General features: G+C 37.5%; 2 protein-coding genes across 3 annotated transcripts in view; one reads left to right on the forward strand and one right to left on the reverse strand.

The window, feature by feature from the left end:
- Window positions 1-22432, reverse strand: part of LOC102130647 (olfactory receptor 2T33) — a 277856-nt gene that overhangs the window by 13015 nt on the left and 242409 nt on the right. The window lies entirely within an intron of this gene.
- LOC102130241 (olfactory receptor 2L13-like) lies at window positions 16962-18811 on the forward strand. Its single transcript, XM_045390518.2, has one exon. It carries the CDS (start codon window positions 16970-16972, stop codon window positions 17966-17968), a length of 999 nt encoding a protein of 332 aa, XP_045246453.2. The 5' UTR covers window positions 16962-16969; the 3' UTR covers window positions 17969-18811.

Below are 22432 nucleotides of genomic sequence, written 5' to 3' on the forward strand. Positions count from 1 at the left end.
TGGAATTGGGGTGTGCCACTATCAGGGTGTGTTTGCTAACACAGAAGCTCCCTGAACCCTTCCATTTAGTTTTCTTTGAATTTCTAGTTTTTGGTGTACATGTGCAAGTCTGTCATACAGGTAAATTGTATGTCACAGATGTTTGATATACAGATTATTTTGTCACGCAGGAAATAAGCATAGTACCCAATAGGCGGTTTCTCATTCTCTCTCACCTTCCACCCGCAAGTAGGCCCGGTGTCTGTTGTTCCCTTCTTTGTGTCCATGTGTACTTAATGTTTAGATTCCACTTATAATGAAAACATGCAGTATTTGGATTGTAGTTCCTTTGTTGGTTTGCTTAGGCTAATGGCCTCCACTTCATCCAGGATGCTGCAAATGCATTATTTCAGTCTTTTTATGGATGCATAATGTTTCATGGTGTATATGTACTACATTTTCTTTGTCCAGTCTACTATTGATGGGCATGGAGGTTGATTCCATGTCTTTGCTATTGTGAATAGTGCTGGAATGAACATACATGTGCAGGTTATTTTATTGTAAAACAATGTATACTCCTTTGGGTATACAAGTAATATTGAGATGAGTGGCTTGAGTGGTAGTTCTGTTTTTTTTGTTTGTTTATTTGTTTTTTGTTTTTTTTCTTTTTTATTATTTTTCTTTTTTTTAAAATTTATTTATTATTATTATACTTTAAGTTGTAGGGTACATGTGCATAACGTGCAGGTTTGTTACATATGTATACTTGTGCCATGTTGGTGTGCTGCACCCATCAACTCGTCATTTACATCAGGTATAACTCCCAATGCAATCCCTCCCCCCTCCCCCTTCCCCATGACAGGCCCCTGTGTGTGATGTTCCCCTTCCTGAGTCCAAGTGATCTCATTGTTCAGTTCCCACCTATGAGTGAGAACATGCGGTGTTTGGTTTTCTGTTCTTGTGATAGATTGCTAAGAATCATGGTTTCCAGCTGCATCCATGTCCCTACAAATGACACAAACTCATCCTTTTTGATGGCTGCATAGTATTCCATGGTGTATATGTGCCACATTTTCTTAATCCAGTCTGTCACTGATGGACATTTGGGTTGATTCCAAGTCTTTGCTATTGCGAATAGTGCTGCAATAAACATACGAGTGCATGTGTCTTTATAGCAGCATAATTTATAATCCTTTGGGTATATACCCAGTAATGGGATGGCTGGGTCATATGGTACATCTAGTTCTAGATCCTTGAGGAATCGCCATACTGTTTTCCATAATGGTTGAACTCGTTTTCAATCCCACCAACAGTGTAAAAGTGTTCCTATTTCTCCACATCCTCTCCAGCACCTGTTGTTTCCTGACTTTTTAATGATCGCCATTCTAACTGGTATGAGATGGTATCTCATTGTGGTTTTGATTTGCATTTCTCTGATGGCTAGTGATGATGAGCATTTTTTCATGTGTCTGTTGGCTGTATGAATGTCTTCTTTTGAGAAATGTCTGTTCATATCCTTTGCCCACTTTTTGATGGGGTTGTTTGTTTTTTTCTTGTAAATTTGTTTGAGTTCTTTGTAGGTTCTGGATATTAGCCCTTTGTCAGATGAGTAGATTGCAAAAATTTTCTCCCATTCTGTAGGTTGCCTGTTCACTCTGATGGTAGTTTCTTTTGCTGTGCAGAAGCTCTTTAGTTTAATGAGATCCCATTTGTCAATTTTGGCTTTTCCTGCCGTTGCTTTTGGTGTTTTAGACATGAAGTCTTTGCCCATGCCTATGTCCTGAATGGTACTACCTAGGTTTTCCTCTAGGATTTTTATGGTATTAGGTCTAACATTTAAGTCTCTAATCCATCTTGAATTAATTTTCGTATAAGGAGTAAGGAAAGGATCCAGTTTCAGCTTTCTACTTATGGCTAGCCAATTTTCCCAGCACCATTTATTAAATAGGGAATCCTTTCCCCATTTCTTGTTTCTCTCAGGTTTGTCAAAGATCAGATGGCTGTAGATGTGTGGTATTATTTCTGAGGACTCTGTTCTGTTCCATTGGTCTATATCTCTGTTTTGGTACCAGTACCATGCTGTTTTGGTTACTGTAGCCTTGTAGTATAGTTTGAAGTCAGGTAGCGTGATGCCTCCAGCTTTGTTCTTTTGACTTAGGATTGTCTTGGAGATGCGGGCTCTTTTTTGGTTCCATTTGAACTTTAAAGCAGTTTCTTCCAATTCTGTGAAGAAACTCATTGGTAGCTTGATGGGGATGGCATTGAATCTATAAACTACCTTGGGCAGTATGGCCATTTTCACAATATTGATTCTTCCTATCCATGAGCATGGTATGTTCTTCCATTTGTTTGTGTCCTCTTTGATTTCACTGAGCAGTGGTTTGTAGTTCTCCTTGAAGAGGTCCTTTACATCCCTTGTAAGTTGGATTCCTAGGTATTTGATTCTCTTTGAAGCAATTGTGAATGGAAGTTCATTCCTGATTTGGCTCTCTGTTTGTCTGTTACTATGTATAAGAATGCTTGTGATTTTTGCACATTAATTTTGTATCCTGAGACTTTGCTGAAGTTGCTTATCAGCTTAAGGAGATTTTGGGCTGAGACAATGGGGTTTTCTAAATATACAATCATGTCATCTGCAAACAGGGACAGTTTGACTTCTTCTTTTCCTAACTGAATACCCTTGATTTCTTTCTCTTGCCTAATTGCCCTAGCCAGAACTTCCAACACTATGTTGAATAGGAGTGGTGAGAGAGGGCATCCCTGTCTTGTGCCAGTTTTCAAAGGGAATTTTTCCAGTTTTTGCCCATTCAGTATGATATTGGCTGTGGGATTGTCATAAATAGCTCTTATTATTTTGAGGTATGTTCCATCAATACCGAATTTATTGAGCGTTTTTAGCATGAAGGGCTGTTGAATTTTGTCAAAAGCCTTTTCTGCATCTATTGAGATAATCATGTGGTTCTTGTCTTTGGTTCTGTTTATATGCTGGATTATGTTTATTGATTTGCAAATGTTGAACCAGCCTTGCATCCCAGGGATGAAGCCCACTTGATCATGGTGGATAAGCTTTTTGATGTGTTGCTGAATCCGGTTTGCCAGTATTTTATTGAGGATTTTTGCATCGATGTTCATCAGGGATATTGGTCTAAAATTCTCTTTTTTTGTTGTGTCTCTGCCAGGCTTTGGTATCAGGATGATGTTGGCCTCCTAAAATGAGTTAGGGAGGATTCCCTCTTTTTCTATTGATTGGAATAGTTTCAGAAGGAATGGTACCAACTCCTCCTTGTAACTCTGGTAGAATTCAGCTGTGAATCCATCTGGTCCTGGACTTTTTTTGGTTGGTAGGCTATTAATTATTGCCTCAATTTCAGAGCCTGCTATTGGTCTATTCAGGGATTCAACTTCTTTCTGGTTTAGTCTTGGAAGAGTGTAAGTGTCCAGGAAATTATCCATTTCTTCTAGATTTTCCAGTTTATTTGCGTAGAGGTGTTTATAGTATTCTCTGATGGTAGTTTGTATTTCTGTGGGGTCGGTGGTGATATCCCCTTTATCATTTTTAATTGCGTCGATTTGATTCTTCTCTCTTTTCTTCTTTATTAGTCTTGCTAGTGGTCTGTCAATTTTGTTGATCTTTTCAAAAAACCAACTCCTGGATTCATTGATTTTTTGGAGAGTTTTTTGTGTCTCTATCTCCTTCAGTTCTGCTCTGATCTTAGTTATTTCTAGCCTTCTGCTAGCTTTCGAATGTGTTTGCTCTTGCTTCTCTAGTTCTTTTAATTGCGATGTTAGAGTGTCAATTTTAGATCTTTCCTGCTTTCTCTTGTGGGCATTTAGTGCTATAAATTTCTCTCTACACACTGCTTTAAATGTGTCCCAGAGATTCTGGTATGTTGTATCTTTGTTCTCATTGGTTTCAAAGAACATCTTTATTTCTGCCTTCATTTCGTTATGTACCCAGTAGTCATTCAGGAGCAGGTTGTTCAGTTTCCATGTAGTTGAGCGGTTTTGATTGAGTTTCTTAGTCCTGAGTTCTAGTTTGATTGCACTGTGGTCTGAGAGACAGTTTGTTATAATTTCTGTTCTTGTACATTTGCTGAGGAGTGCTTTACAAAGCTGCTGAGAAGCTCGAACTGGGTGGAGCTCACAGCAGCTCAAGGAAACCTGCCTGTGTCTGTAGACTCCACCTGTGGGGACAGGGCAATAACAAACACAGCCGAAACCTCTGCAGACGCAAACGACTCTGTCTGACAGCTTTGAAGAGAGCAGTGGATCTCCCAACACGGAGGTTGAGATCTGAGAAGGGACAGACTCCCTGCTCAAGTGGGTCCCTGACCCCTGAGTAGCCTAACTGGGAGACATCCCCCACTAGGGGCAGTCTGACACCCCACACCTCACAGGGTGGAGTACACCCCTGAGAGGAAGCTTCCAAAGCAAGAATCAGACAGGTACACTCGCTGTTCAGAAATATTCTATCTTCTGCAGCCTCTGCTGCTGATACCCAGGCAAACAGGGTCTGGAGTGGACCTCAAGCAATCTCCAACAGACCTACAGCTGAGGGTCCTGACTGTTAGAAGGAAAACTATCAAACAGGAAGGACACCTACACCAAAACCCCATCAGTACATCACCATCATCAAAGACCAGAGGCAGATAAAACCACAAAGATGGGGAAAAAGCAGGGCAGAAAAGCTGGAAATTCAAAAAATAAGAGCGCATCTCCCCCGGCAAAGGAGCGCAGCTCATCGCCAGCAACGGATCAAAGCTGGACGGAGAATGACTTTGACGAGATGAGAGAAGAAGGCTTCAGTCCATCAAATTTCTCAGAGCTAAAGGAGGAATTATGTACCCAGCGCAAAGAAACTAAAAATCTTGAAAAAAAAGTGGAAGAATTGATGGCTAGAGTAATTAATGCAGAGAAGGTCCTAAACGAAATGAAAGAGATGAAAACCATGACACGAGAAATACGTGACAAATGCGCAAGCTTCAGTAACCGACTCGATCAACTAGAAGAAAGAGTATCTGCGATTGAGGATCAAATGAATGAAATGAAGCGAGAAGAGAAACCAAAAGAAAAAAGAAGAAAAAGAAATGAACAAAGCCTGCAAGAAGTATGGGATTATGTAAAAAGACCAAATCTACGTCTGATTGGGGTGCCTGAAAGTGAGGGGGAAAATGGAACCAAGTTGGAAAACATTCTTCAGGATATCATCCAGGAGAACTTCCCCAACCCAGTAGGGCAGGCCAACATTCAAATCCAGGAAATACAGAGAACGCCACAAAGATACTCCTCGAGAAGAGCAACTCCAAGACACATAATTGCCAGATTCACCAAAGTTGAAATGAAGGAAAAAATCTTAAGGGCAGCCAGAGAGAAAGGTCGGGTTACCCACAAAGGGAAGCCCATCAGACTAACAGCAGATCTCTCGGCAGAAACTCTCCAAGCCAGAAGAGAGTGGGGGCCAATATTCAACATTCTTAAAGAAAAGAATTTTAAACCCAGAATTTCATATCCAGCCAAACTAAGTTTCATAAGTGAAGGAGAAATAAAATCCTTTACAGATAAGCAAATGCTTAGAGATTTTGTCACCACTAGGCCTGCCTTACAAGAGACCCTGAAGGAAGCACTCAACATGGAAAGGAACAACCGGTACCAGCCATTGCAAAAACATGCCAAAATGTAAAGACCATTGAGGCTAGGAAGAAACTGCATCAACTAACGAGCAAAATAACCAGTTAATATCATAATGGCTGGATCAAGTTCACACATAACAATCTTAACCTTAAATGTAAATGGACTAAATGCTCCAATTAAAAGACACAGACTGGCAAACTGGATAAAGAGTCAAGACCCATCAGTCTGCTCTATTCCGGAGACCCATCTCACACGCAGAGACATACATAGGCTCAAAATAAAGAGATGGAGGAAGATTTACCAAGCAAATGGAGAACAAAAAAAAGTGGGGGTTGCAATACTAGTCTCTGATAAAACAGACTTTAAACCATCAAAGATCAAAAGAGACAAAGAAGGCCATTACATAATGGTAAAGGGATCAATTCAACAGGAAGAGCTAACTATCCTAAATATATATGCACCCAATACAGGAGCACCCAGATTCATAAAGCAAGTCCTTAGAGACTTACAAAGAGACTTAGACTCCCATACAATAATAATGGGAGACTTCAACACTCCACTGTCAACATTAGACAGATCAACGAGACAGAAAGTTAAGAAGGATATCCAGGAATTGAACTCATCTCTGCAGCAAGCAGACCTAATAGACATCTATAGAACTCTCCACCCCAAATCAACAGAATATACATTCTTCTCAGCACCACATCGGTAGTTCTGTTTTAAGTTCTTTGAGAAATCACGAAACTGCTTTCCACAATAGTTGAACTTATTTACATTCCCACCAATAGTATATAAGCATTCCCTTTTCTCTGCAACCTCACAATCATCTGTTAGTTTTAGATTTTTTTAGTAATAGCCATTCTGACTGGTATGAGATGGTATCTCATTGTGGTTTTGATGTGTGTTTCTCTAATGATTAGTAATGCTGAGTACTTTTTCATGTTTATTGGCAACATGGATGTCATCTTTTGAAGAGTCTACTGATGTTCTTTGCCCACTTTTTAATGGAGTTGTTTGTTTTCTGCTTAATTTGTTTAAATTTCTTTATAGATTCTGGATAGTAAACTTTTGTTGCATGAATATTCGCAAATATTTTATCCCATTCCGCAGTTTGTCAGTTTATTCTTTTGATAATTTCTTTTGCTATGCAAGAACTCTTTAATTTGATTAGGTTCCACTTGTTTATGTTTTTGTCACAATCAATTTTAGCATCTTCATTGTAAAATCTTTGCCAGGTCCTATGTCCAGAATGGCATTTCCTAAGTTATTTTTCAGAGTACTTATAGTTTTAGGTTTTATGTAGAAGTCTTTAATTCATCTGAAGTTGATTTTTGTATGTGATATAAAGAAGGGTTCCAGTTACAATATTCTGCATTTGACTAGCTAGTTATCCCAGCACCATTTATTGAACAGGAAGTCATTTCTCCATTGATTATTTTTGTTGGCTTTGTCGAAAATCAGATGGCTCTGGGTGTACGGCATTATTTCTGGGCTCTCCGTTCAGTTCCATTGGTCTATGTGTCTGTTGTTGTACCAGTAACATGCTGTTTTGATTATTGTAGCCTTGTAGTATAGTTTGAAGTCAGGTAATGCGATGCCTCCAGCTTTGTTCTTTTGGCTTAGGATTGCCTTGGTTATATGCGTTCTTTTTTGTTTCCATATGAATTTTAAAATTGTTTTCTCTAATCCTGTGAGGAATGTCATTGGTAGTTTGACCTAGGAATAGCATTGAATCTGTAAATTGCTTTGGGCAGTATGGCCATTGTAAGAATATTGATTTTTCCTATCCATGAACATGGAAAGTTTTTCTATTTGTTGGTGTCTCTCCAATTTCTTTGATCTGTGGTTTATATTTCTCATTGTAGAGATCTTTCACCACCTTGGTTAGCTGTACTCTTTTCATGGCCATTGTGAATAGGATTGAGTTCCTGATTTGGCTCTTACCTTGGCTCCTATTGGTGTATAGAAATACCACTGACTTTTGTATGTTGATTTTGTATGTTGAAACTTTGCTGAAGTTATTTATCAAATCAGGGAGCTTTTGGACAGAGACTGTGGGGTTTTGCAGATACAGAATGATATCATCTATGAAGAGAGATATGTTGGCTTCCTTCCTTTCTGTTTAAATGCTTTTTGTTTTTCTCTCTTGCCTAATTGCTCTGGCTAAGACTTCCTACATAATACATAATAATACTTAATGTGTATGCACCTAACAATAGAGTGTCAAAATACATGAGACAAAAATATATAGGATAACAAAAGAGAAATACATACATCTGCAATTAAAGTCAAATACTCTTTTAGTAATTGATAGATCCAGCAGGCAGGAAAACAGTAAGAATATAACTGAACTAAACAGCACCATCAACCAACTGGATCTATTTCACATCTATGGACTACTCCATTCAACAACATTAGAATACATATTCACAAGGTACACCACATTCTGTTCTATAAAACAGACTTTCACAAATTATACCTGCCTCATAGTCTTCTTGGAAGGGTTACACTGGTTAAACCAAAACTTTATTGTCACTAAGAAATTGCAGAGAATCTCTCAACCCATTCTAAGCTCTCAGGCTTCATGGAGACACCATCACAGAGTAATTCATTACATCCTGGATATTTTTTTTTTAAATTGACCGCACCTACTGAAACCTCTTATCTATAATACCCATCACCACTCCAACTTGATAATGAGCAACTACCATCTTTGCAGAAAGAAAAAGATGCTCAATCTTTGGTCAGAGCCTCCAATTTTTCTATAGTTTGAAGAGTATGATTGAATCTTTGACAGCCATACTTTTCCTCTAAAGAATTTATGTTTCTGTGCAGATGAAGATGGAAATGGAAATGTAAAGAGGAGACACTGAGAGGGGCTGAGCCTTGTGCAAAAGTAGAGGGTGGGTTTAGACAGGAGCATGGTCACTTCATACACTGTCATAGGAAACAAGGCTGAGTATATGGAACAGAATGAGGGAGGCTGATACAGTTCATGGAAGAAAAATTTGAAATCTGATTGACTGTTTTATTAACAGGTTTGTTTATTTTTCCCAGAGGAGTCTAAGGGATGTGGAAGTGGGGTGAGGTTTGGGGAAAGCAGGAGGAGTCATGGATCACTAGTTTTTAGAGAAAGTCTGCAGAGAACAAGAACATACTGTGACGTGGCAAAAGGGCCGTGAGATTGGTGTTCATAAATCTGAGATGTGTTGTCATAAATTTGAGGTGAGATGCATCATCATATATTGAGCTTTCCTCTAGTCACGATTCACTGCTGTGTGTGGATCTTACAGGGATGGTAACAGGCTGAGAATAGGGTTTGCCTGGGTTTGAGTTTTGCCAGGTAAATGCAAACAGCACCACATTGCAGCAGGGAAAAATATAGAAGTTACCAATCAAAGACTAACAAGAGCAATAAAAAATCTAGATGTGATCATAACTGATCCACTCTTCTTATTTAAAGTACTCGAATAGCTTCGTCCAGTTTTATACTTCGTTCTATTTGCATCTAGTATTTATTGAGTCTCATCTCATCATCTTCTCCTAGGACAAAGGGTGCCAAGATAATTCAAGAATCCGGCATTACTTTAGTTCCAGTTCCCTTCATGTTGTTGCAAACGAAACTATTTCATTCTTTTGTTTTTATGGTTGAATAGTGTTCTATTCTGTGTATCTACTAAATTTTTTTTATCCATTATATTACATGAAATAAGCCAGGCACAGAAAGACAAACTTTGAGCATTCTTACTCATATGTGGGAGCTAAAATTGAAAATTTAAAAATAATAAATATACTAGAATGACTATTACCAGAGGCTCAGTAGAGTAGAGTGGGGAATAAGCTGAAGATGGTTAATGGGTTCAAAAATACAGTTAGGATGAATAAGATTTAGAATGTAGTAGCACAATAGAATGACTATAGTTAACAATAATTTATTGTATATTTCAACATAACTAAGAGTGGAATTGGAATGTTTCTAACAGAAAAAGGTAATAAATGCTTGAGATAATAGATACCCCACATACCCTGATTTGCTGATTACACATTGTATGCCTATATTGAAACATCACATGTACCTCATGAATATATGCAACCATTAGATAACCACAATAATTCTAAAAATTAAAGGAAAAAAAAGAATGTGCACATTAATTTTATAGTACTGATTTCTTATTTTTTTTTTTTTTTTGAGATGGAGTCTCGCTCTGTCGCCCAGGCTGGAATGCAGTGGCGCCATCTCGGCTCATTGCAAGCTCCACCTCCCAGGTTCAAGCAATTCTCCTGCCTCAGCCTCCCGAGTAGCTGTGACCACAGGTGCCTGCCACCATGCCCAGCTAATTGTTTGTGTTTTTAGTAGAGACGGGGTTTCACCGTGTTAGCCAGGATGGTCTCATTCTCCTAACCTCGTGATCAGCCCACCTCGGCCTCCCAAAGTACTGATGATTTCTAATTTCTGACATAAAATATAGCACAATTAGTGTCTTCAAAGATTAAAAAAAGAGAACAATAGAACACCCAAAATATGCACTTTTCTAGTTAACCAATGTATGGATTAAAGTGGATAAGATATTCAAAAGTTTATTGAGCCTTTCCTCTGCAACAGACACTATGTAAACACTTGGCATACATCATTCTATTTAATTATAGAATGTCCCTCAAATTAGTCCACTTGTAAAGATTTGGTAACAGGCTGAAATCTTACGTAGGTTTCCCAACTTAGCTTCCTAATTAGTCGCATACCTGTCAGACTAGACTATTCTCTCCGACTCTAAATGCTCATTTTGTCACAGTATCTCTAAGAGTCAACTTTCACTTTAGTAGAATAGCTGAATGGATAAATATTTTCAGGTATCAGTTATCTATCCCCATCTAACAAGTAGAAGAGAGTGTTTTATCATAGCATAATTTAATTAATCACAATAATCAGTCATTCACCCTGGAAACTCACTAGACAGTAGACAAGAAACTGCCCCTGGGACTAGTTCTGCTATTACTGAGTCGAGTACTTGTAAGTGGTTCCTGTACTTTTTAAATCCTGAGTTCTCTAACTTATATAATGAGAGAATTTCCATAAACAAAATTTAACATATTCTATAGCTTTGAAATCACATACTGGAATATTAAATATATCCCTCTTTTTTTGTATTATACTTTATGTTCTAGGGTACATGTGCACAACGCGCAGGTTTGTTACATATATATACATGTGCCATGTTGGTGTGCTGCACCCATTAACTCGTCATTTACATTAGGTATATCTCCTAATGCTATTCCTCCCCCCTCCCCCCACCCCACGACAGGCCCCAGTGTGTGATGTTCTCCTTCCTGTGTCCAAATGTTCTCATTGTTCAGTTCCCACCCATGAGTGAGAACATGTGGTGTTTGGTTTTCTGTTCTTGTGATAGTTTGCTGAGAATGATGGTTTCCAGTTGCATCCATGTCCCTACAAAGGACATGAACTCATCCTTTTTGATGGCTGCATAGTATTCCATGGTGTATATGTGCCACATTTTCTTAATCCAGTCTGTCACTGATGGACATTTGGGTTGGTTCCAAGTCTTTGCTATTGTGAATAATGCCACAGTAAACATACGTGTGCATGTGTCTTTATAGCAGCATGATGTATAATCCTTTGGGTATATACCCAGTAATGGGATGGCTGGGTCAAATGGTATTTCTAGTTCTAGATCCTTGAGGAATCGCCACACTATCTTCCACAATGGTTGAACTAGTTTACAGTCCCACCAACAGTGTAAAAGTGTTCCTATTTCTCCACATCCTCTCCAGCACCTGTTGTTTCCTGACTTTTTAATGATTGCCATTCTAACTAGTGTGAGATGGTTTTGAATTGCATTTCTCTGATGGCTAGTGATGATGAGCATTGTTTCATGTGTCTGTTGGCTGCATAAATACACCCCTCTTTAGTCTGATTCTGGGTAGCAGCTGAATGCAGCAAAGTTGATTGGGTTCGTTGATTTGCTTTAAGTTCAGAATTTGAGATGATCCTCAAATCAGCCAAAGTAAAGTGAAGTGACCAAGGTTTTAGCCCCCATGGAACTTGGACTCTGGAGATCAATTAGAGGAGAATGAGGAATATCTAAGGGTTAGTGACTTAAGGTTCTGCATATAAAATATAGCCATTCATCCTTCTGTCTTCCAACGGTAGAATCTGAGGGAATTAAGTGTAAATTGCCTGATTCTGTTTTCACTTAAACAAGGTAAGAGGAAAGGAAGAGGTTTTATCTAAGCACTACATATGCAAACAGGATAATATTTCACAAGAGCTGGTGAAGTTTTCTGATTTCACTGTAAAGACAATGACTAGCCGTGGGAGCTGTAAGGAATGAATATTATAAAATGTTACCTAGTATTTCTTTCTCATGAATTTCAGCAGATAAGAAATTCTCACTTCAGAAAGAGTTTTGGTTTAATGCAGGGCCTATTGATCAGTGACATAATCTTATTGATAGCCTGATATACTATCAGCATATAGTTTCATGCCTACATGCTTTAAATAATGATGTCACTGTAAAGCTGCTGCTTTTTTTTTTTTTTTTTTTTTTTTTGAGATGGAGCCTTGCTGTGTCACCCAGGCTGGAGTGCAGGGTCACAGTCTCTACTCACTGCAGCCTCCACCCCCCAGGTTCAATTGTGTTCTGCCTCAGTCTCACAAGTAGCTGGGATTACAGGCACGTGCCACCACGCCTGACTAATTTTTGTGTTTTTAGTAGAGATGGGGTGTCACCATATTGGCCAGGCTGGTCCTGAACTCCTGACCTCATGATCCGCTCACCTTGGCCTCCCAAAGTGCTGGGCTTACAGATGTGAGCCACCATGCCCGGCCATAAAACTGCTTTTTCTCCCAATATACAAATTGAAGAACTTCAGACAAGGTGAGTCATAGTAATATAATTGAATTGAGTTGATTTGGGTTGGCTTTATCCTAGAAAGCTACTTTGGAAATGTTGCTTTCCTATCATTAGGAAACTCTCTGCTGCATAGGGAATAGACGGTTCCATCACAAATTGAAAAAGAAGAGTCAACTAAAAATGTAAAAGAAGGTAACATGAATTTGTTAGAGTTGCACTATGTGCAGCTCTCAAACAATGTGACATTAATAAAGTAAACTTCTCCGGGCCTGAGGCCTCTCCATGGTTAACACAGGAATGGGCAAAGGACAGTGACAGTTACTAAGGACCTACTATGTGCTGAACACATAGAACTCTCTGAATTCTGTTTACAGTTGTCCTATACATTGTTGAGATTGAGGTAGCTGAGTCTATGACAGTTTACTATTGGTCTCCTGCTGATTGTCTATAAGAGTTTTAAGAAGTGTTCACTACTCATAACATTTGCAAAATAAATTCAGGACCCTACACTTGCTACACTTAGATTATTAGTTCCTGGGTAGCTCCATAAATTTCAGCAACCTATCTTTTAGAATGAGAAAGAAAAGAAACTTTTTACCTGAGGAATAAGTAGCCTTTAAATTATCAGGCCCAGAGAGACATTGAAATGTGGCCACAGTCACATCTCACTCTTTCTTGAGCTAGGTAATCATCTCTTGAATCCACGTGCTATGGGGACTCTAGACTGACTTGTGGCAACCAACCATGAATTAACCTATCAATGCCTATACCACATATCCTATAGTTAAATAATGCATAACCAATCACTGATCAACGTTGTTTCTGAAACCAATGAGACTTACTGACAAACAACTTTAGAATTTGTCTCCTCTCCTGATTCCTCTCTTTCTTTACCTTAAAAACTTGGGTCTCTTCTTGTTCTCCAGGGTACTTCCCAAGGAAGTATTTCTGGGCTGAAGCCCTCAATCTTGGCCGAAATAAACTTTCTGTATTAGTTTTGCCTCAGTGTCATTCTTTAAGTCAACAAGAATGGCCAAGGCAGTCACTAATCTTAGATTCACCTGTCAGCCACAGGAACAATATTTTCCCAGCTATAATGTAACCGATAGAGTGATGCTTCATGTAATTCTGGTGCATTAAATAAGGTCCCATGTCTAACAAGGAAAGCTGCTGGACATCAATGGAAATAGATCCTAAACTCAAACTCCAATATCCCATGACCTAAAAGCTTCAAGTCCCAGATTCACAGGATCCTAAAAGTAGCTATTCTCTTCCATTGCCCAACAATATGCCACTTTTCCATTTTTGGAAACAAAATCGTTATTGTAGTAAGTGCCATAAAACAATCTTTATCATACTCGGAGGCTGTGGTCTATGCAAGAAAGAATCAAAATGTCTCCCTTCAAAACAACTCCAGGATGGAACACATAAACTTAGACCCAAGTCAGCCTGTTCAGGGTTTGTTATTGGACACACCTCATGGGATCCTGCTGACAGCTTTCTTCCCCTGAATTTAAACCTGGATTAAACAAAGGAATTCAGAAAGTACACCAAAAGGCTTTTCCAATTTCCAGGGTGTGTTGGGCATCCCCTAAGGCCTGGGCACATCAGAACAGTTGGTCGCCTTCTTGGGGATGGGACAGCACCTGGTGAATCATTCTATCTCTACTGCCTCACTCAGTGACTACTGCATCAAAGACTCTCAACACATTAATCTGATAAAATGAATCAAATATTTGCTTGGAACTAAATTACTAGGACAGTTCTTACTGATAGAATGAAGCCACATTAGTTACAAAATCAATCTTTATCATGCATACCCTGGAAGTTAGAAAAGTCATTTGGAGTACTTTTTGAATTCCTTTGTTTAATCCAATGATCTCTCTGCTCTTTTATTTTTCTATAGAATAGTAATCACTACATAACATCACACTGTATGTTTGAGTTTGTTGGTCTATTGTTTGTATAATCAACTCAATTTTAATTTCATATTCTAAAATCTTTTGTGTTTTCATCACCAAAGCACATCAGTAGCTAGCAGCACTGTCATAAAACATAAACTCAGTGAACACTTTTTGAGGAAATGAATGCATCATAACGATGGTTTTTTTATGTTTTTTCTGATCACTTTTTATTTCTAAAGCACGATAAGAAGCAGAGAATGCCTATGATCCCATTTGGCATCCAACTCCAATGCTACTGTGCACCTGTCATGTTCCCAACTTGTCATTGTTAGCGTTTGTTCCTTAGACAGCTATAGAAATGAATTTCCATTTTGTTCTGTGGCAGGCTCTCTTTCACAATTGTATTCATGCTACCCACGGTTATATGAAGTAACAGTTGAGTTTAAGTTCCTAAATGTGAATAATTGCAACAAACTATGATTTGCTTTTGAACAGCAAAAGTTGAAAAATAAATAACCCAAGATGACTAATCAAATCAATATGCTGGGCAGGATGTGACATCAGTGTCTGCCTCAAACAGAAGAGCATACACAAAACATGACCTCTCACTCCAAGCCCAGGTAAAGGAAGAAGTCACACAGATGTTGGAAATATAATTAGAGTTTATGCATACTTGGGAAACTGCATGAAGAGAAAAACAAACTGCCAGATTTGAGGTTGTGTAAAGAGAAAAAGAGAGACTCTAAAAGTTTGAGCCATAAATAAAAATTCCCAAGGAAAAGCCTAGGCATTAAAAAGCTGGACAAACTTTCTAGAAAGGGAAAATTATTTATTTTGGGTTGCTTGATTTCTTTATTCTCAGTTATTAACATTTAATTTTGTTGTTTTATCTAATTAAATTGGAAGACATACTTAAGCCATAAATCACAATTATTCTGGTGCTTACACTGGCCTTTGCAGTTGAATAGACTTGCAGTTGCTTGACTGCTGTCATCTACAGTAATGAAAATCAGTCTATAAGAACAGAATGTGAACATCCTCTCTAATCTCCATATGCTTCAAACTAGTCTGAAAATTGAAGTAGGCTTGATCTTTTACAGAAGAAAAATAATTACACAATTTAAGTTGAATGAGGTATTATACACATAGGAAGCCATTTGCCAAATAATTACTAAATTTGGGGTATTTAAATGACTAGAAATTTGAAGCAGCTACACAGGATCAAAATATGATTTCAACACTAACATTATATGAGAAGGTTATTGCTTACATCTCTAAATACTACTTTAAATATTTGAAAAAATGAAGATACTAATGCCTAAATTCACAGACTTTGTGTGGTAGAAGGGGTATAATAAATAATGTGAAAAATAGTTGAAATAATTTATGGCACCTCAAAGACTCCTATATATAGTATAGATAGATAATAGGTAGATATTAACATACACACACAGACACACACACATATTTACATTTTGTAATATTTATTTCTCTGTTACATTTCCATTATGAGACTAGTTATTGCTTGCAACCGTGGCAAATACGATTTTTTTTAAAAAACCTATTATGGAATCTGTGGCCTTTATTATGTGTAATTTACTTACATGAAGAAAATAATATTGTTTGTGAATATCAGTGCATTTGATTTTGAGTTCTGTAGGTCTTCAAAACATGAAAACATCATTAGGGAAGAGAGAATATTTAAATAATATTTTACAAGTAAGGTGGATCTCATCGGACATACAAAACCCTTACAGTTCAAGGAGTGATTTGGAGGCTGTGCACATTTTCAAGAAAGGCACAGAAGTGCCTGTCAGGAACATGAAAGGCAGAGTATCAAGGAGAGGAACAAGGTTTATCTGGCTGGAGTAGTGTCAGCTGAGGAGGAAAGACCAGAACTTAAAGAAGAGGGCTAGGTAATTCAGTACTTATAATTTAAGCATATAGAAAGTTTCTGAGTCCTACATGCCAGTTTCTATTGTAATTATGCCCTATTAGATTAAAACATCAGGAAGGGGAACATCACACACCGGGGCCTATCATGGGGAGGGGGGAGGGGGGAGGGATTGCATTGGGAGTTATACCTGATGTAAATGACGAGTTGATGGGTGCAGCACAGCAACATGGCACAAGTATACATATGTAACAAACCTGCACGTTATGCACATGTACCCTACAACTTAAAGTATAATAATAATAAATAAATTTAAAAAAAAAAAAAATAATAAAAAAAAAAAAAAAAATAAAATAAAACATTGGGGAATGTAGGTATTCCTGCCTTCATCAGTTCCTGTGACTTGTTGATAACTCATGAGTGATTTGGCTGGCCAGGAGTTATCTAGAAAGGAATGCTTTAATTATCATCCCTATCTTTGCTGCCCGCAGAGGTAGACTTTGCACTGAAAGACAACATATATATGTATGACATGCTGAGATGCTTACCAGAAACAACTGGAAAGGTAACATTCCATTCAGATATAAAAACTGATTTTAAAAAAACCCTGCAGTGTTAGTGGAGAAACAACTCATTCTAAACAAACATTGATAAACTCAGTTCCTTTTTGTTTTTCTGTTGTGTTTTATTTCATGTTTTCTGCTTTGCTTTTGTTTCTATTTCTCTTTCAACCATTACAGCAGAACGTTTTCATGGAGAAATGGAATCACACTTCAAATGATTTCATTTTGTTGGGTCTGCTTCCCCCAAATCAAACTGGCATGTTCCTCTTGTGCCTTATCATCCTCATATTCTTTCTGGCCTTGGTGGGTAACTCGGCCATGATTCACCTCATCCACGTGGATCCTCGTCTCCACACACCGATGTACTTTCTTCTGAGCCAGCTCTCCCTCATGGACCTGATGTACATCTCCACCACCGTCCCCAAGATGGCGCACGACTTCCTGTCCGGCCAGAAAGGCATCTCCTTCCTGGGATGCGGTGTGCAAAGCTTCTTCTTCCTGACTATGGCGTGTTCTGAAGGCTTACTGCTGACCTCCATGGCCTATGACCGTTATGTGGCCATCTGCCATCCTCTGCATTACCCCCTCCACATGAGTAAAATGATGTGTGTGAAGACGATCGTAGGCTCTTGGACCCTGGGGTCCATGAACTCCTTGGCACACACAGTCTATGCCCTTCATATTCCTTACTGCAGGTCTAGAGCTATTGACCATTTCTTCTGCGATGTCCCAGCCATGCTGCTTCTTGCCTGTACAGATACTTGGGTCTATGAATATATGGTTTTTGTAAGTACAAGCCTCTATCTCCTTTTTCCTTTCATTGGCATCACTGCTTCCTATGGCCGAGTCCTATTTGCTGTCTATCATATGCGTTCAAAGGAGGGAAGAATAAAGGCCTTCACCACCATATCAACACATTTAACTGTTGTGGTCTTTTACTATGCACCTTTTGTCTACACCTATCTTCGGCCCAGGAATTTCCGCTCACCAGCTGAAGACAAGATCCTGGCAGTTTTCTACACCATCCTTACCCCCATGCTCAATCCCATTATCTACAGCCTGAGGAATAAGGAAGTCCTGGGGGCTGTGAGAAGAGTGTTTGGGGTATTCTCTTTCCTGAAAGAATAATCATGGCCATCCCTACTCCCTTTGTATTTCCTCTTTCCAAGTTGATTTGAACATGCTAGAGCAGAGTAGTCTAATAGAAATACAACATAATTTAAAATTTTCTAGTAGGTACATTTAAGCAGTCAAATAAATTTAAATAATATATTTAATTCAAAACAATGTTATAATTAATATTAACAATATTGATGTTAATTACATAGCATACTATTTCAATAAATTATATGCAATGTGTTATACTGTATGTTTGTACCTATATTACTATTACTGTGATAATATTTATACTCATATATTGACATAGAATTTCTTCAGGTAATAACACAAATTTGTTAATGTTGCCTTTTACTCTGTTTGCATTCTAAGTCTTCAAAGTCTTGTGTTTGTTTTATGCTAGAGTGCAGTGCAGCTTGGACAAAGCATATCTCAAGTGCCTAGTCAGTGTCTACAGTGTTGGACAGCACAGCCTTAGAGCATCCCCAATCAGTAGTTTTCAGAAGTTATATATGCGTATGTGTGTGCATGTATGGTGTATGCAAACATATTTTTGGTATATACAATATTGCTGATGAACTGAAAATTAACAAGTAAAACACTCATGCTAAGGTAGTGTTTATGTGTTTATCTGTTGGCTCATTTTTAGCATATGCATATTTATTGCAATTAACATTTGGAGTCCAGTTTATCCTAACATCCTTTAATAAAACTATTCAGGGAGAGCTTATCTGACTTACGATTTTGCTGATTTCAATAAAAACACTGAGATTAAATAACCTGATTATGAATATAAGAAAACCCCACATTTATATATACATATAAATTTAAAAAATCACTATATAAATAACTTTATCAAAGTTGTACTTAAAGAAATTATTTACATAAAGGCATGGAGACAGTGACAGGGTACAGACAACATGCAACATATAAAATGGATACTGGGACCTCAGGCTTCAGCTTTGATGTGTAAAATATATATATGACTTTGCACAGGATGAAATCCTATATTACTGTATGTTACTAAATGGAACGTTGTGTTTAACAAAAGTTTTACTACGGTTGTGTTACTAATTCACTTAAGTGACTTCAAGTCTATCAATAGTTGGAGTTATAGAGGGGTTCTGATTTTTGTGGAAAAAAAATTGAAACTTATATTAATATACCCCTTTCATTTATTGCCCAAATTCAAGCTCCCAGTATCCTTTTCTAGTTTCTTACTACCTTAAGTGTTTTCATGTCTTCAGTCCAGTTCTTCCTGAGAATATAGTGTACTCTTTGCCATTCGAGTTATTTCCCTAAACATACATTTGATCTTATCATTCTGTAATCTATGATTCCTGTTGGATTATCTAAATTTTGGAACCTTAAACTCATATCCCCATGCTTTTAAAGCGTGCATTATGTCTCCCTTTACCTGTTTCTATCACTCACACTCAGTACCACAGTCACTCTAGACCTCCCGCTTTTCTCTATAGCCCTCTATTTCCCTGCCCATCTGAACCTTATTACAGACCATTTCTCACTTCTGGAAAGTTCTCCTTTATATAGCTCATGACTATCAATCTGAATCCCACATAATCAGTAAACATAACTCAAAATTTACATCCCATCTTCTCTTATGCACAGTTGAGATCTCTTTCCCCCACACTTCTACTCCTGTTGTACTTATGATCACATTTTATTAACACTTATTCACATCTGTGTCTGTGTCTTATTTTAAATTGAAGCTCATAGAATATTTTAAAAATTATAATAATTAGAATTATAAGGCTAACCAATATTTAGTAATTGTAAATGCATTTCCCACATATATAACTTAACCTTCACTACAACACTATGATTCTGATATTTATTCCATGTTGAGTGAGCACTTTGAGGCTTGGTGAGGCAAAACAAACAAACAAGAAAAATGTCTTAGGTCAGAGAGCCAGGAAGGGAAGGACACAACTTAGAAGCCAGTTTTCTTTGAATCAGGCTTTGATTCATGTCACCCAGTCTCTGAACAAGATCCTCATCATTTTGGCCTGGATGTCCCCACAGAATGAAGTGCTATGACATGCAATACAGGGGACATTTATTTGTGGTAATTTATTTATGTTTATTCATATGCAATGCAAGTTTAAGGAACTAGTGTTCATGCCACATTACAGATCCAGGGAAAATATTAGCAGATAGTAGTTAACAGATCATTACTTAGAATTTCCTTTTACTGCTTCAAATGGGTTGTTGCTCATTCTGGGAGGCAGATTCCTCAGTCTGTGATGCATCCAACTCATTTTTTCCACTAGTATCAGGTTTTCTCCTTGAATTTAAAAAAAAAACTGTAATTTTTTTCTGCTCTGAATATGAGCACTAAAATTAATTTTTGTGGCTTGGTTTTGATTTTTTTTTTGGAGATTCTACCATTACTTTGATATTAAGCAATCATCGATGCAGTAAATCCTTATTTACTAGAAAATATAATATGACCTAGTATATTCTGCAGAAATTAAACACATTGATCAATCTTTGAACAAAAACAACAAACCACAATTGTGAAAGGAAAACACCAAGCTAAAAAAAATAGCCTCCAGAATTTTTGTAAGAAAAGGCATTTGGAAAATTTTCTCCAAGCAAAAGCAATTAGAAGGCTGCTGAAGTTGATTCACCTTAATTAACAAGAACCATATCATATAGGAAGGGTTCAATACATACCATATTATTTTAAGGTATGTATTAATTAAAACTAACTTGATTTTAATTGATTTAATTAAATAATTAAATTAATTATTAATTAACTTAAGGGATGTATCAAACCCTTCCTATGTGATATGGTTCTTGTTACATCAGGTGAAATGATGGACAAGCAGGTATAATCTTTTACCCTGTGGAGCCCACATGCTGGTGTGAGCCATAAAAACATTAGTACACACTATCTGGTCAGATAGTGGGCAGTGATGAATTCCGGGAGAAAAGTAGTAAATGAGTTATCACACAGAGTCATCAGGCCCCTCTGACATGACGAAGGGGCTGGCCCTGTCAACCTGATGGATAAAACCCACAAAGCCCTCCAATGACAGACAGGAGCACAGCAGGAGGCAGTGAGCAGAGAGGAGTAGGAGACATAGATCAGAGCCTTCTCAGGGCCAGGTGAAGGCAAAGAATCTGGACTTTATTCTAAATGTAGCAGAAGCCTTGCAGGGAAATATTTTCTCAAATACTAACACCCACAGCTACTTGACCATTCAGTTGGTGTGAACTCTGGGAAAATATCTGAACATGTGGCAAAATGGGCCATATAACAGTCAATACTTCCAAAGAGACACTCTGAGCTTTTAAAGGAGTCATTTGTTTTATTTCAAGGTTTAGTTTGATTCTTGGAGAGATATTAAACCTTAGGTGGCTCTAAAGAACCATTATTATTTACATCTCTCATTGTTCTCTTGACATATTTTTCTATGACATAGGAGGATAACTAGAATAAATGCTAATGTATCGCATATTTCAAAATAGCTAGAAGAGAGGTTTTTGAATGTCCTCATCACAAAGAAATGATAAATGTTTAAGGTGATGATATGCTAATCATCCTGGTTTGATCATTACATAGTGTATACGAGCATCAAAACACCACATTGTACTCCACAAATATGTATGAATAACATTTTAAAGTGAATAAATAAAAGAAACTCTTCCTGTCAAGAGGCCAAATACTACACTTTTCTGTTACTGTTCTTTCTTGATTCCTCTTCCAATTACAAGAACAGATCAGTGACATCATCACAGAGGGAAACAGGAATGGGATCTTATCTTGACACATCTTCATGAAGTGTCCAATGGCATTGAAGTTTTGATTTCTTTCAACTAAAAAATCCTAGCCCAAGAGAGAAAAATGATGTTGAAAAATTATATACTGCTACTTCTCCCAGACCAAAAACTATTGCAAGAAATTTTGTTAATTTTATTTTGAATTAACAAATAATATTGTATGTATTTATGGACTACAATATGATGTTTTAGATATGTTGATAATGTAAAATGATTAAATCAGGCTAATTAACAAACCCAACACTTGATGTATTTATTTTCTTGTGTGGTGAAAACTTGTAAAATCAATTTTAAGCAATTTTGAAATATATAACACACTGTTATTTATTATTGGCTCCATTGTGTGCAATAGATCAGTAATACTTATTCCTCCTATCTAACTAAAACTTTCTATTCTTTGATCAACATCTCTTTTCCCACCCATTCTTATCCCCATACCTCTGGTAACCATCATTCTACTCTCTACTTCTATGAGTTCAACTTTTCTAGATTCCACATATAAGTGAGATCACTTAGTGTTTGTCTTTTTTGAGCCTAGCTTACTGACTTAGTGTTATGTTGTTCAGGTTGATCCATGTTGTCAAAAATGAAAATATTTCCCCCATTCTTGAGGGCTGAATAGCATTCCATTGTGAATACATACTACATTTTCTTTATCCATTCATCTGA

This window comes from Macaca fascicularis, chromosome 1 (assembly GCF_037993035.2).
Source record: "Macaca fascicularis isolate 582-1 chromosome 1, T2T-MFA8v1.1".
In the NCBI taxonomy this organism is placed as follows: domain Eukaryota; kingdom Metazoa; phylum Chordata; class Mammalia; order Primates; family Cercopithecidae; genus Macaca; species Macaca fascicularis.

Coding starts and splice junctions, on each gene's coding strand:
- LOC102130241 (XM_045390518.2), top strand. CDS start 16,970: ATGTTTTCTGCTTTGCTTTTGTTTCTATTTCTCTTTCAACCATTACAG.